The sequence below is a fragment of the Suillus subaureus genome (assembly GCF_016647635.1).
Source record: "Suillus subaureus strain MN1 chromosome Unknown BJ212scaffold_2, whole genome shotgun sequence".
Lineage (NCBI taxonomy): Eukaryota > Fungi > Basidiomycota > Agaricomycetes > Boletales > Suillaceae > Suillus > Suillus subaureus.
The window spans coordinates 98543-112877 of record NW_024538558.1 but is presented as its reverse complement, the minus strand read 5'-3'; the positions used below and the strand labels follow the sequence as shown (position 1 = coordinate 112877).

Sequence of the window (14335 nt, the reverse complement as noted above, 5' to 3'; positions counted from 1 at the left end):
CAGGAAGGATATACAGATAACCAAAATACCGGAGTTAGGGGATTACCAAAAGGAGACGAGCACTGGTTGTGGATTCAGATAAATTGTGGACTGGACCAGACAAGTGGACAGATTGGATGACGAGATGTTGGAGGGAGATAAGATGTGGATTGGATCTGAGATGAGATAAGTATCAGATCTGAGATCTGGATATGCAGATATGACACTGCTGATTGATCATTCTGTTAGATACCTATAGTATATAACCTCCTGTAAATCTCTGTAGCACCTCAGTTCAAATATCAACTTAGTTCTGCTCATTCCCATCCTCCAGACCTGAGTACTGCTACTCTCATCACTCTCCAAGACTTAGGATTGATTCCTATAGTCTATCCACATCCACCTCTGTCTACAACAGCCATTACCACTAGTTTCTAGTTTGGACTCGTCCAGATTAGCATTATGATACTTATCCTGCATCCAGAAGTCATCTGGATCCACTATGCTACCCATCTGACCCTCTGGACATGTTATGGTGCAGTTCACTTATGTGCCGCTACTTTGGGGCAACCACCAAATTGAGGGCCGAAATTTCCAACTCCAATCTCATTGCTAAATATGGTAGGTGTGGCAGTGACTTCGATGCTAGTGTCCAAGGTGTTGGATTGTGAGTCGTGATAGACAAGTGTACTATGTACAGGTGAAAGTTAATTATTTCAACCTTTATACAATGGTCCGCAAGTACCACAAATTGGCAGCTGCTTGTGCAAGACTTGCCTGACAAACTCAAGTGAATCCTGCTACTGTCCAAGCCAATGATAGTACTGTGTGGGAGCCCGACAACGACAATGGCAACGGCAACAGTGATGATGACAACGACAATAACTTCAATTGCGGGTTTACTGGTGGTGTTCACTGCTCGTTGCCTGAGCCTGACAGTGACTCAGAATTTGAGATGGATTGGGAGTCAGAATCAGATAGTGGAGAGAGCATTGCTGAGCTGGAGGGCAAAGAGCTCGAAAGTAGTTTGGCACAGTTGAGAGATGAGGTTACCTCACTGGCAGAACCCACACCTTATCAGAAGGTGGCTGGACCCAAGACAAGCGAGAACTGGAAGAAAGCTGAGAGAAGCCGAGGATTAGGATATGATGGACACTCCAAGCGCATGCAGGAGTGCCGACTGCACGATGCTCGTGCTCAAGAGGATTTTCGTGAATATGCAAAGATAAGGTGAGCAGGACTCTTCAGTAAACAACCCCATCAGATCTGAATGCTTACTGGTGTGGCTGTTCAGTACCGATCCACAGATCAGCATGATGTGTGCATTTATGCAAAAAGGTGCTGCACAAAAGCCAGTGCAAAAGAAAATAGCACCAGTGCACAGAAACACACAATATGTTCCAAGCTTGCTGGGCTTCCTTTCCAATTTCTTGAGTGATGAAGATGACAGGGGTAGCAACACCAACATGGATCACAGTGACGATCATGATGGCACCAGTCGTGTTTCCTCGGCACTACCTCAGAAATGCCAGAAACTCAAGGTTCCATATCATGAGCAGTGAAAACAAAAGCAAGCTGCAAAGCAAGCTGAGCTGGAGCACACATACAAAGATATCATGAAGCATTTGAAGTTGAAGAAGACAGTGTTTGTTGGGGGTCCATGTGGTTTACAGGCACGTCGTGCACGTACTATCAAGGTTCACTTGATGCTTGTAGTCAAGAACAAGCATAGTTTCAAGGTGGCCTCAGAAATGGCTACAGAGACCAACAGGTTTGCTGCAAAGTGGGGAGGACGTCAGGTTCGTGGGTGGACTCATGAGTGGATGCGAACAAGAATGCTTCCAGTTTCACAATGGGGATGGCATGCCAAGATTTTGTCACTTCTTGATGACCCTGCAATCGCATCTGAGCTCCGCACATTCATGCGCTCAAACAAATGGTCAATGGATCCCCAGAAGCTGGCGAAATTCATGAATAACGAACTTCTCCATACCGAAGCAACAAAATATCTTGAGGGGCTTGTGCAGACTGAAATGCCCCAGGGGCTGAAGAGATACATCGAGCTTGAGCTCTTTCCTTGCATTCACATGAAGGTTGGGCATGGGGTATCATTGAGCACAGCCCATCGCTGGCTCCATCTTGAAGGATTTTGGTTCATGGCATACAAGAAAGGGCTGTATTTTGATGGCCATGATCGACCAGATGTTGTTGAATATCGCCAAAATGTCTTTCTTCCTGCAATGAAGGAACATGAACATTGGCTTGTTCAATATGTTATCGGAGATGTTGAGAAGGAGTCTGATATCCCTCCTTCCAATTTTGTTGAAACATGGCTGGTCATTTGTGCGCATGACGAGATGACAACTCAAGCAAACGATGGACAGTCAATGAGCTGGGTGCCAGATGGTGAGCACAAGCTGAGAAAGAAAGGAGCGGGTCAAGGATTACATCAGAGTAGTATCATTTGCTCAACTGTTGGACATCTCGAGGAAGCAGCACACACCATTGAGTATGGCAAAAATTACGAGGGATACTGGAATGGGGAAATGTTTGTTGTGCAGGTGGGTGTTGTTGTTCAGATATTGTGCATGAAACTGAAAACAGGGGAAGCTCCGTGACAAAATTATTCCAGCATTCGAACATGCTCATGGACCTGGTTACCAGGCGTTGTTCCTCATCGATAATTCTCAGGAACACTCAGCATATGCAGATGATGCATTGCTGATCTCACACATGAATGTAAATCCGGGGGGCAAGCAGGCACAGATGAAAGATGGTTGGTTCATTGATGCTGGTGGGCAAAAAGTTATTCAGCCCATGATGTTTCCCTCCAATCACCATGATCACCCAAATGAACCAAAGGGCATCAAGGCTGTTCTCCAGGAACATGGTCTTTTGCAGGGGAGACGTCAAGGCAGGTGCCAATCAAAGTGTCCTGACAAGGCAACAAACTGCTGCTTCAAGTGAATTCTCAAACTTCAACCAGATTTTGTCAAGCAGAAACCACTTGTGCAAGACGTCATCAAGGCTGCTGGTCACTTGTGCATCTTCTTGCCAAAATACCACTGCAAGCTCAATTTTATCGAGTTTTTTTGGGGGGCAGTAAAGAGGTATCTGCACAAGAACTGTGATTACACCTTTGAAATGCTCAAGACCAACTTGCCAAAGGCTATGGCTTCCATACGTCTCAGTACAATCTGTTTATGGGAACATTGGATGCACAGGTGGATGAGTGCTTACCAGTCGGGTCTGGAGATGAAAACAGCACAGTTGCAGGTCAAGGAGTTCAGCTCAAGGAAGTACAAATCTCATAGATGTGTTCCAGAGACTGTAGCATGTCTTTTTGACTAATTTTACTGGTACCTTAGCCCTCACCGCCAATTTGGGTCATGTCTGAAAATTTATCTTGCTCAAATTTAACGCTATGCAAAATCGCTCTTGACAATATGTTCCTATCATTAATCTAAGCATTTTTACAAGACAGAAAGTTCCTGGGACTTGTTCTCGCAATGGCAGAAAAATTGCACAAATGTAGTGGTGCATAAGTGAACTGCACCATAGTCTTGCCTTCCTGAAATAAGGGGCAATACTCGAGTAAGGGGCACAGCGCATGAGCTGAGGCCAAAGCCCTTAGGATCCATTAGTCCTTGAGTATGACCTTAACAGTATATTCAAACTCACACCTTGCTGAGTATACTTACACTTTCTATGGCTCCAACCAAAACTGCAAACACTCTCCAAGTGGCCAGATTAGTATCCGCCTGCTGTGATTCCACTCCTATTGTCGAAACCTTCAATAGCTTCTTGCAGCGTCATGTTAGCCAGTGTGCTACTGCCAGAAGCATCTCAGAGCTTCTGAGTTGTCAACATCTGGAGACCCCTACATGGACTCCAGCCCTAGCCCCTCTGGGCCAAGGAGATCTGGATGATGATGACAACGATGACTGTTAAGAACCATGCTCAAAGGAGAGAGAGACTGACTCAGAGGGGCTTGGCCTCAGCTCATATGCTGTGTCCCTTACCTGAGTATGTGCCCTTCATTTCAGAGGAAGTCTGATGATGGTCCAATGAAGTCCAGAGGAGCGTGGGAGAGTTCTGGAGGAATGCAGGAAGTGCTCAGGAGAGTTCCCATTGCAAGGTAGTACTTCTACAGGAAACAGGATGGAAGGGTAGGATGTCCAGAGGTCTGGAGGACAGGAGGACAGGAGGACAGGATGTCTGAGGGTTAGGAGGATGGGACATCCAAAGGATAGGACACCCAGAGGTGCACAGGACAGGATGTCCGGAGGTCTGGAAGGAATAGGGGCTACATCAGACAAAGTCCAATGTAGAAGCAAACAGAGGTAGACTATCCTTAGGTAGAGTTGGAGAGACAGGAAGTGGACCAAAGTCCAGAGAGAGGGTAAGTGCTGGAAAGGCAAGACTCCAGTCTAGGGAAGCAATCCCTAGACTTGGGACAGAGACATAGGGGACAAATCCGAAGGTCTGGAATTCTGGACTAGGGAATTCTTCCCTAGGCCTTATGGAAAAGGACAAGACTCAGATGGACTGAAGTCTGGAAGATGATTGGGCAGATCTAAGGTGATATTCAGACTGAGGACTCTACAGGAATTGTACAGGGGTTATATACTAGAGGATATCCAAGAGGATCAGTAAGCAACAGAGTAAGGCTATGTATGAGCATGTGGAAACACATTGGTAAGTAAGATGGAACATAAGTAAATGAACTTGGAGATGAAACTAGTACAAGGATCAATCAGCAAGACAGAAACAGAGATAACCAAGAACCAGAAAGGCAGAGATGCCTAAATGGGGATAGGTGCAGGATCTTTGACAGAGGGTGGGAATGGTCCAGAGATAGTACAGTTAATATCCAGAGGTCCAGAGATCTGGGGATCTGGAAGGCAGGACAGAAACAGGACTGAGATATGTGAGGTAGTGGATGTAGTCCAGAATCCAAGAGGAGGTAAAGTCTGGATGTCTTGCTGGATGGAATGTGCATAGGGTGGACAGGATAGGGGATCCAGGAATGAGCCAGATATGGGGTCCGGAAACAGGTCTGGAAAGCGTGGGAATATGATGGGATCTATGTCTGGCATATGGGATATGACAATGACATTGATCATGATACCCCTGGTGGAAACCCGCCAGATGGTAATGGTGGAAATCCAGATCATCATCTGGATGATGAAGACAATGATGATAGAGATGATGGCCTGGGTCCACAGGATCGCATTATGGTACTCCTATCCAGAGCTATCAACAATCTCACCCAAAACAATCATTGCACCACCCTCCCTGAAGATCCTAAAGTCAAGGTCCAGGAGCTGGATGTCTTTGATGGCACTGAGCCCTGGAAACTTCATGCATTCTTTGTCCAGTGCAAGCTCAACTTCCAGAGCAAACCCAATGCTTTCCATACTGGAAGGTCTAAAGTCAATTTCACCCAATCCTACCTCAAAGGAATGGCCCTTGAATGGTTTGAACCTGACCTCCTTTCTAACAAACATATCAATCGTCTGGACTGGATGGGTGGCTATTCTGAGTTCATGCTTGAGCTCCAGACCAATTTTGGACCTCACAACCCCTCTGGAGATGTGGAAATGCAGCTTGAACAACTCAATATGCATGATGGACAGCATATCAACAAGTACATTGTAGAATTCCAATGACTTGCCTCTCAGGTCCATGGATGGGGTGATGGAGCCCTATGCTGACAATTCTATAACAGACTTCCTGCTCGTATCAAGGATGAAATCAGTCACATGGGAAAACCTGCCACACTCTCAGAATACAAAACCCTTGTGCAGACTATTGATGCCCACTATTGGGAGCATAAGGGAGAGATCTCCTGTGAAACCAAATCCTCTGCAACCACTCCTCCTGCCAAGCCTTCTGAATGGACCAATGCCAATGTGTCCAGATCTGGAAGCACTTCCTCCAGAAACAACAAATCTGGAAAGATGACTTTATCCACTACCTCTGCTTCTAAAGCTCTGGACCTTAGCAACAAGTTGGGCAAGGATGGAAAGCTTACATCCAAAGAGCATCAGAGAAGGCTGGACAGGAAGCTCTGTCTGTTCTGTGGTAGACCTGGGTATACTGCTTGGGACTGCACAAAGTTGACTTCACATACTACCAAAGGTCATGCAGCTACAGTCAATCCAGAAACCAAACTGGATGCCTTGGACAAGGTGAAAAAATAATCTGTGACCCTCCTGACTCCGCATGGGATGAGGGTCACATTGACTCAACCTGTGCAATGGAGCTATGACTCAACATTGTATCCCTGTCTGATCCAAACTCTCTCTGTCCATATGTTTCCCTTCCTATGTATTCTGATATTTCTGACTTTCCAGCTCTTGTAGATTGTGATTCCTCCCATTGCTTCATAGAATCTGACTTCATCTGTAAATATAATCTACCTACCTATGCAATTCCTCTGATTCTGCTCCATTTGTTTGATGGTACTTGTAATGCAACCATTTCCGAAGCTATAGATCTGCCCATCTGTTTCTTGTCTGGTGTAGTCACCTCTGATATGTTCTATGTAACTCCTTTGGATTCATCCTGTCTTATTGTCCTTGGATATAGCTGGCTTACCTGATATGATCTGTTGATTGACTGGGTTTCACACAGCATCGAGTTCTGGACTTCATCTCATGGAATGCCATTGACCCCTTCAATATCACCTCCACCACCTCCAGTGGAAACTACCCCTCTGACTACTCCAGACACCTCCACTGATATCTCCGAGCCTAACATTTCTTTAATCAATGCAGTTGCCTTTTGCTGGGCCTGCAAGTTAGAAGGTTCCAAGCAGTTCAGCATCTTCCTACGTCCTTCCAGTGCCAAGATCCATTCCATATCCACCTTGTCCAATGCTCTGGATCTATCTGTGATCCCTCTGGAGTATCATGAATATGTGGATGTCTTTGACAAGGGAAGAGCCAGCCAACTTCCTCCTCATTGGCCTTATGACCTAAAGATTGACTTAGAGGAAGGTACTGCTCCACCCTTAGGCACCATATATTCCCTTTCCCCAGTTGAGCTTGAAGCTCTCTGGAAGTTCCTGGATGAAAAAATCTTGTCCAGACTCCTCTGCTCCTCCTCCTCTCCACATTGAGCCCCTGTCCTGTTTGTCAAGAAGAAGGATGGCTCCCTGCATCTTTGTGTGGATTTCCATGGCCTGAACAAGATCACCAAAAAGACCACTATCCATTGCCCCTCATTGCCAACCTCTTAGACTCTCTGAGCCGTGCCAAAGTTTACACTAAGATCAACCTCTGGTCCACTTACCATCTTGTCCAGATCTCTTCCAGAGACAAGTGGAAGACAGCATTCCAGATGCACTATGGCTCCTATGAGTAGTTAGTTATGCCCAAGGGCCTCACCAATGCTCTAGCAGCTTTCCAGCATTTTGACAATAGCATCTTTGCTGATATGCTTGACATATGCATTGTAGTGTATCTGGACAACATCCTCATCTATTCCCATGACCTTGCATCCCATAAGCAACACATCCAAGAAGTACTTCAATGACTCTGAAAGCATCGACTCTATGCCAAACCAGAGAAATGGGAGTTCCACTCTGATTCTGTAGAATACCTTGGCTACCTCCTATCTCTGGAAGGCCTTACTATGTCATCCAATAAAGTCAAAGCCATCATTGACTGGCTGGAGCCAAGGAAGGTGAAGGATGTTCAATCCTTCCTTGGATTCGCAAATTTCTATTGTTGTTTCATCTTCAACTATTCAGACATCATCACTCCACTCACCCAGCTTACACACAAGAATGTTAACTTGGACTTTTCCAAGGATTGCCAGAAATCATTTGTTGCACTCAAGAAAGCCTTCACTTCCACTCTGGTGCTTATGCACTGGATCCCAAATGTTCCTATTGTTGTTGAGACTGATGCCTCCAATTATGCTATTGCTGGAATACTGTCCATTGTATGTCCAGACTCAGAGCTTCATCCAGTAGTGTTCTATTCTAGAACCCTGTCTGCTCCAGAACTTAACCATGATACCCACAACAAGGAACTCCTAGCCATATATGAAGCTTTCCAGACCTGGAGACACTACCTAGAAGGCTCATCCGAGCCTATTGATGTTGTCATGGACCACAAGAACCTTGAGTACTTCACAACCACCAAACTCCTCTCTCACTGTCAGGCATGTTGGTCGGAGTTCCTCCACAAATTCAATCTCATCATCCATTTCCGTCCCAGAAAACTTGGAGCAAAACTGGATTTCCTCACTAGATGCTGGGATGTCTACCCTAAAGAGGGGGATAAGGACTACACTCAAGTTAACCCTCATAACCTCTGTCCAGTATTCACATCTGAACAGTTAGCTTTGTCCCTATGAGCATCAACCTTAGCATATCTGGTGCTCTGAGCAGCTGTACTCATGGATGTTGACCAACTCTGAAATGATATCCTATCCACTCTCCCCAACAACCATATTGTGTCCACTCAAATGTCCGGTCCTCCAGATCCCAGATGGACCACGGACAATAGTGATTTCCTCTGTTGCAACAATTGTATATATGTCCCTGATGCCAATGACCTCTGACTTCACATCCTCCGGAACACACATGACCATCCTCTGTCTGGACACTTTGGCCAGAATTGGACATTAGAACTCATCTGACATGAATATACAGTGACTTGCAAAACCATTACAATGTTTGGTACTTTTTCAGTGTACACAATGTAGTGCCTATGCACATGGGAATCATGCTTAGTGTTGGTGGGGGCGTGTGAACTACAAACCCTTCACTACAGACTGACACTTGGATCACGTGATTTGGCCAATGGGATGTGAAGATATGCCTATTTTAAGACAGAGATACCATTGTAACAGTTTTGCAGCTGTTGATATAGATGGTGGGATCTCAGTCAAATCAGAGGATGGTTACTGTTATTTGCTTACACAAATAAAAATATACATAAAAATATTATGTCTGAGTTTGAAATTGCTCCCATGCTTCTTTATTTTTAATCATTACCACCATGGGATCTCTCTCTACTACTCAAAAGAATACCATTCTCTTTTAGCTTAATGCTGGTCATTCTATTCACTCTATTGCCTCCACAACTGGTGTCAGCACTACTACCATCTCCAGGCTTCATTAAAAAGAGTGTTTCTACTTGCAAAAGTTGACTGGTGGTCATTCAACCAAGCTTTCCTCAGTCAATATTTGTCATCCTATTTGTTTTATTTTCACTCAGCAGGCAGAAACTGCTATCCAAGTGCTCAAATCTTTTTCAAATATTGTCAATTAGCCCCCCAACCCAAGTATCACTTGCTGCTACCTGAAAAAGCTGGGATGAGGGCTGTAGTCAAGTCCAAACACTCTCTACTGTCTGCCAAATATTGCAAAGTACACTTGGACTTTGGAGGACTGGAAGTTGGTCATATGGTCTGATGAAACCAACATTAATCACCTAGGGTCAGATGGTTGCACATGGGCTTGGAAAAAGTCAGGAGAGAGACATAGTGACAGATTGGTATAAGGAACTATCAAGTTTAATGGAAGTTCTGTGATGATATGGGGCTGTATGACCTGGGAAGAAGTTGGCTATGCTGCTAAGATTGATGGTAGAATGGGTGGAGATCTTTACCTTCAAATTTTGAAGGATAAACTTCAGAATTTCCTGGAGTTTTATAATCTTAATGCTTCTGATGTCATCGTTTAGCAAGACAGTGACCCTAAGCATACCTGCAAAAAGGTCAAGAAGTGACTAGATGGGTAGGAATTAAGGACTATGGTGTGGTCTGCACAATCTTCTGACCTTAACCCATTGGAATATCTCTGGGACCTTGTCAAAAGGAGACTTGCAGAGTATGAGCATTCCTCTAAGGAAATAGTAGCAATGGTTGGGAATAAAGAAGCATGGGAGCAATTTCAAACTCAGACATAATATTTATATATATATATATTTATTTGTGTAAGCAAATAACAGTAACCATCCTCTGATTTGACTGAGATCCCACCATCTATATCAACAGCTGCAAAACTGTTACAATGGTATCTCTGTCTTAAAATAGGCATATCTTCACATCCCATTGGCCAAATCACGTGATCCAAATGTCAGTCTGTAGCCAAGGGTTTGTAGTTCACATGCCCCCACCAACACTAAGCATGATTCCCATGTGCATAGGCACTATATTGTGTATACTGAAAAAGTACCAAACATTGTAATGGTTTTGCAAGTCACTGTACCTGGCCTGGAATACACACCTATGTCAAAGACTATGTTAAATTATGCACCACCTGCACCCAAGCCAAGGTTCCAAGACATAAGCCATATGGATTGCTCAAACAACTCCCTGTTCCAGATAAGCCTTGGAACTCCATCTCCATGGATTTCATTGAGCAACTTCCAGACTCCTCTGGCTTCACAGCCATCCTCATCATAGATTGTCTATCCAAGCAAGCAATATTTGTTCCAACCCATGATACTATCACCTCACTCACTTGTTCCTACTCCATGTGTTCTCCAAGCACGGTGTTCTATCTCATGTAACCTCGGACTGGGGAACAGAGTTCATATCCCACTTCTTCTGGTCCTTAGGAAAAGCATTAGATATGATCCTCCACTTCATGTCCAGATATCATCTGGAAGGAGATGGAAAAACTGAGCATGCCAACCAAACCCTAGAACAATACCTCCGGATCTACTGTAACTATTAGCAGGATAACTGGTCAGAACTACTCCCCTTGGCTGAATTTGCATACAACAATGCTCCAAGTGCTACCACTGGAGTCTCACCCTTCTTTGCCAACAAGGGGTACCATCCAAACATATCCATCCACCCAGAATGTGACCTTTCCTCTGTCCATGCACAGGAATATGCCATAGACCTCAATGAGCTTTACCAATTTCTCCAAGAAGAAATGACCCACACACAAGAACATTATCAAGGACCTGCAGATACAAGGCAGATACCAGCTCCAGACTTCAAGGTTGGAGATCAAGTCTTTGTCAAAGCAAAGTACTTCCGTTCCACTTGTCCCTCCAAGAAGCTCTCAGAAAAGAACTTAGATTCTTTTGATATTATATCCTGTCCCAGATCACATTCCTTCACCATCCAACTCCTAGATTCCATGCGCTCAGTGCATCCAGTCTTCCATGTCTCCCAACTAGAACCTGCAGTTCTGAACACCATCCCTAATTGTATCCAACCACCCCTACCTCCAGTAGAAGTCAACAGAGAACCAGAATATGAGATATCCAAAATCCTAGACTCTAAGTTGGACCGCCAGAGATAACAATGTCAGCTTCTCTACCTCATCTGGTGGTCCAGATATGAAGGGATGGATGAAGAGACGTCCTGGTTACTAGCCATGGAACTTGGAAATGTATTGGACCTAGTTTCAGTATTTCACTCTGCATATCTAGACAAACCCAGTCCTATTGCATTACAATGAGTACAAAATCAGATACAAGTACATTAGGGGCAGAAGCAGAAATCTGGAGCTCCTCATCCATCAGTCTCCATGTCCCCTCCAGATCCTCTAGCCTCTTCCTCAACATCCTTGTCAGCATCATCTGGAGTAGAGGTGTCTGCAATCCAGAATCCATTCCAGATCCCCTCCAAGAGGATGGACTGGAAGTCCCTCTGCTGCTGGATGAAGTCCTCCATGTTAGTATTCATCTGCTCCATCACCAACCTACTTCCTTTTGTAGCTCCAATACTCTCCTGGAGAAGTCCATTGGTCCAGGCCAGTTCCACTACTATGCTGTTAGCAGCAGTAACCCAGGCCTGGTCATCATACTCCACACTCCCCTCATCCGTTTCAATCATAGTCTGCAGATTAGAGATGTCCTCCACTTCCAGCTCCTCAGGGGTAGGGCTCTTCTGACATCTCTTACCCTTGGATTTTGGAGACGGAGTCCCTACAGCATGCTGCCTCTTCCACTTTGGTTCCCTGGGCTTGTCTGCACTTCTAGGACAGGAGACCCTATCAATCCTGCAGACGTCACAAGACTTGACCTATCTGGACATTAGTACACCCAGTTCCAGACATCCAAGACAAGGAATATCTCACCAGTACATTAGACTTGGCATCCTCCCAGGAGCACACCCTGCTCTTATTGACACAACAAGTGCAGGGTGTATCCTGAGCTCCAGACATAGAAGCAGACTGGGACTAGCATATCCCTTAGTTCTGGATCTGATAGAGGTATCATCACTCACCCTCCTAGCCACCTCAGCCCTCTGCCTCTTCTCTTCCTGTGCTACCCAGAGCTCAGACTGCTCTATCCGCTTCTTCTCCTCCTCATGTTTCTGTTCCACTTCCTGATGCATCTGCTCCACTTCCTGATGCTTCCACTCCTCTTTCTCTTTCTCTTCCTCTCTCTGAGCTGCAGCCTCTGTGAGTGCCATCTGGCACTGAAGTTCTGCAAGAGTCTCCCTAGTGGATTTCTGACCACTGGATTTGTTGCCAGACATGATATTTCAAAGCTAGTATAAGTGGGTGAAGTAGGGAAAGGAAGGAAGACCTAGGACACTTTGGCATCTGTATATCTGTGGAAACCCAAACTCACAAACTCCATCTATCAGCTTCTCTATTGATTCTTGCCCTCATATTGTCTGGTCCAGATCATCAGATCTTGTGCCTCTAGGGATTGGCCCTAAAGGGGGGATACTGTCATATCCACATATCCAGATCTCAGATCCGATCCACATCTTATCTCTGATCCTATCCACATCTTATCCCCCTCCAACATCTCATCATCCAATCTGTCCACTCATCTGGTCTGGTCCACAATTCATCCAAGTCCACAACCAGCACTCATCTCCTTTTGGTAATCCCCTAACTCCAGTATTTTAGTTATCTGTATATCCGTCCTGCTCCCTGATCCATTACCTATGCTTCATTTCTGTTTCATTATTTGTGATCCATTTCTACTTACCAATAGACTCTTCATATGCTTTGTACATAGCCTTGGATCCTGCTGATTGATCATTCTGTTAGATACAGTGGCTCAAAAAACTGTCCACATGTTTTTGCATTTTTTACTATTTACAATATTGTGTGAGAATACATAAAGGCCTCAGTGACATGCTAATACCATATTGTGGTGCTGCTTCAGGGCTTTCATTTGAGCCCTACACCGTGGGAATCGGTGGAGATATGGTGGAGATACAAGGCTCACAAAATGGTGACTCATGCAGACAGTTTTTTGAGCACATATTAAAACTATATAAATCATCATTTATGACACCATAACAATCATGCCACCATTAAATAAATTATAAAGTGGTGTCATTATGTCATTTTAAAACCATATCTAACTATATAAACCAAAAATTTCCATATGTCATGGTTATATTCACCATGAAAGCCACCCCCCCTGCTCAAAGGGATAATATCCTCTCTCTTTCCTATTCTGGCCTCTCTGCTTGTCAAATTTCCTCTAGAACTGGAGTATCCAAGTCCACTGTGGCCAAGTTCATCAAAGAAAGTCACACAGACAAGGAAAACTTCTGTGAAGGGCATCCATCCAAGCTCACCTCTACTGATAGGAGGGCTATTATTCAACATATCACTACAGGAAAGGCTGATAATGCTGTCCAGGTCACTTATTACATCAATTCCACCATCACATTCCCTGTCTCTTCACACACTGTGAGAAACATTCTCAAGACAGCTCATCTCAGGTCAGTAACAAGGAAGAAAAGGCTTTCCTCTCCATCACACATAAACAGAGATGACTTACCTTTGCCTTAGCCCATCAGAATTGGATTACATGGACTGGAAGCATGTTATGTGATCATATAAGACCACAATAAATAGGATTGGGTCAGATAGCAAGGTATATATGTGAAAAAAGAAGGGTGCTAGTCCTCTCTGCATATGTGTGATAGAGAGGAAAGCCTTTTCTTCCTTGTTACTGACCTGAGATGAGCTGTCTTGAGAATGTTTCTCACAGTGTGTGAAGAGACAGGGAATGTGATGGTGGAATTGATGTAATAAGTGACCTGGACAGCATTATCAGCCTTTCCTGTAGTGATATGTTGAATAATAGCCCTCCTATCAGTAGAGGTGAGCTTGGATGGATGCCCTTCACAGAAGTTTTCCTTGTCTGTGTGACTTTCTTTGATGAACTTGGCCACAGTGGACTTGGATACTCCAGTTCTAGAGGAAATTTGACAAGCAGAGAGGCCAGAATAGGAAAGAGAGAGGATATTATCCCTTTGAGCAGGGGGGGTGGCTTTCATGGTGAATATAACCATGACATATGGAAATTTTTGGTTTATATAGTTAGATATGGTTTTAAAATGACATAATGACACCACTTTATAATTTATTTAATGGTGGCATGATTGTTATGGTGTC

At 44.5% G+C, this 14335-nt stretch overlaps 1 protein-coding gene across 1 annotated transcript; it reads left to right on the top strand.

Moving 5' to 3' along the window:
* The first annotated feature begins 1547 nt into the window (after nt 1-1547).
* BJ212DRAFT_1508544 (uncharacterized protein) lies at nt 1548-3538 on the top strand. The gene is made up of 4 exons (XM_041341634.1): nt 1548-2131; nt 2372-2540; nt 2590-2853; nt 3088-3538. Exons 1-4 carry the CDS (start codon nt 1596-1598, stop codon nt 3328-3330), a joined length of 1212 nt encoding a protein of 403 aa, XP_041198698.1. The 5' UTR covers nt 1548-1595; the 3' UTR covers nt 3331-3538.
* The last annotated feature ends 10797 nt before the right edge of the window (nt 3539-14335 follow it).

Excerpts from the sequence above, each read along its gene's own strand:
- BJ212DRAFT_1508544 (XM_041341634.1), top strand. The coding sequence starts at position 1,596 with ATGAAGCATTTGAAGTTGAAGAAGACAGTGTTTGTTGGGGGTCCATGT. Across the intron at positions 2,132-2,371 it reads CTCCATCTTGAAGGATTTTG|CTGGGTGCCAGATGGTGAGC; the intron begins GTTCATGGCATA and ends ACAGTCAATGAG. Across the intron at positions 2,541-2,589 it reads GGGAAATGTTTGTTGTGCAG|CTCCGTGACAAAATTATTCC; the intron begins GTGGGTGTTGTT and ends AAACAGGGGAAG.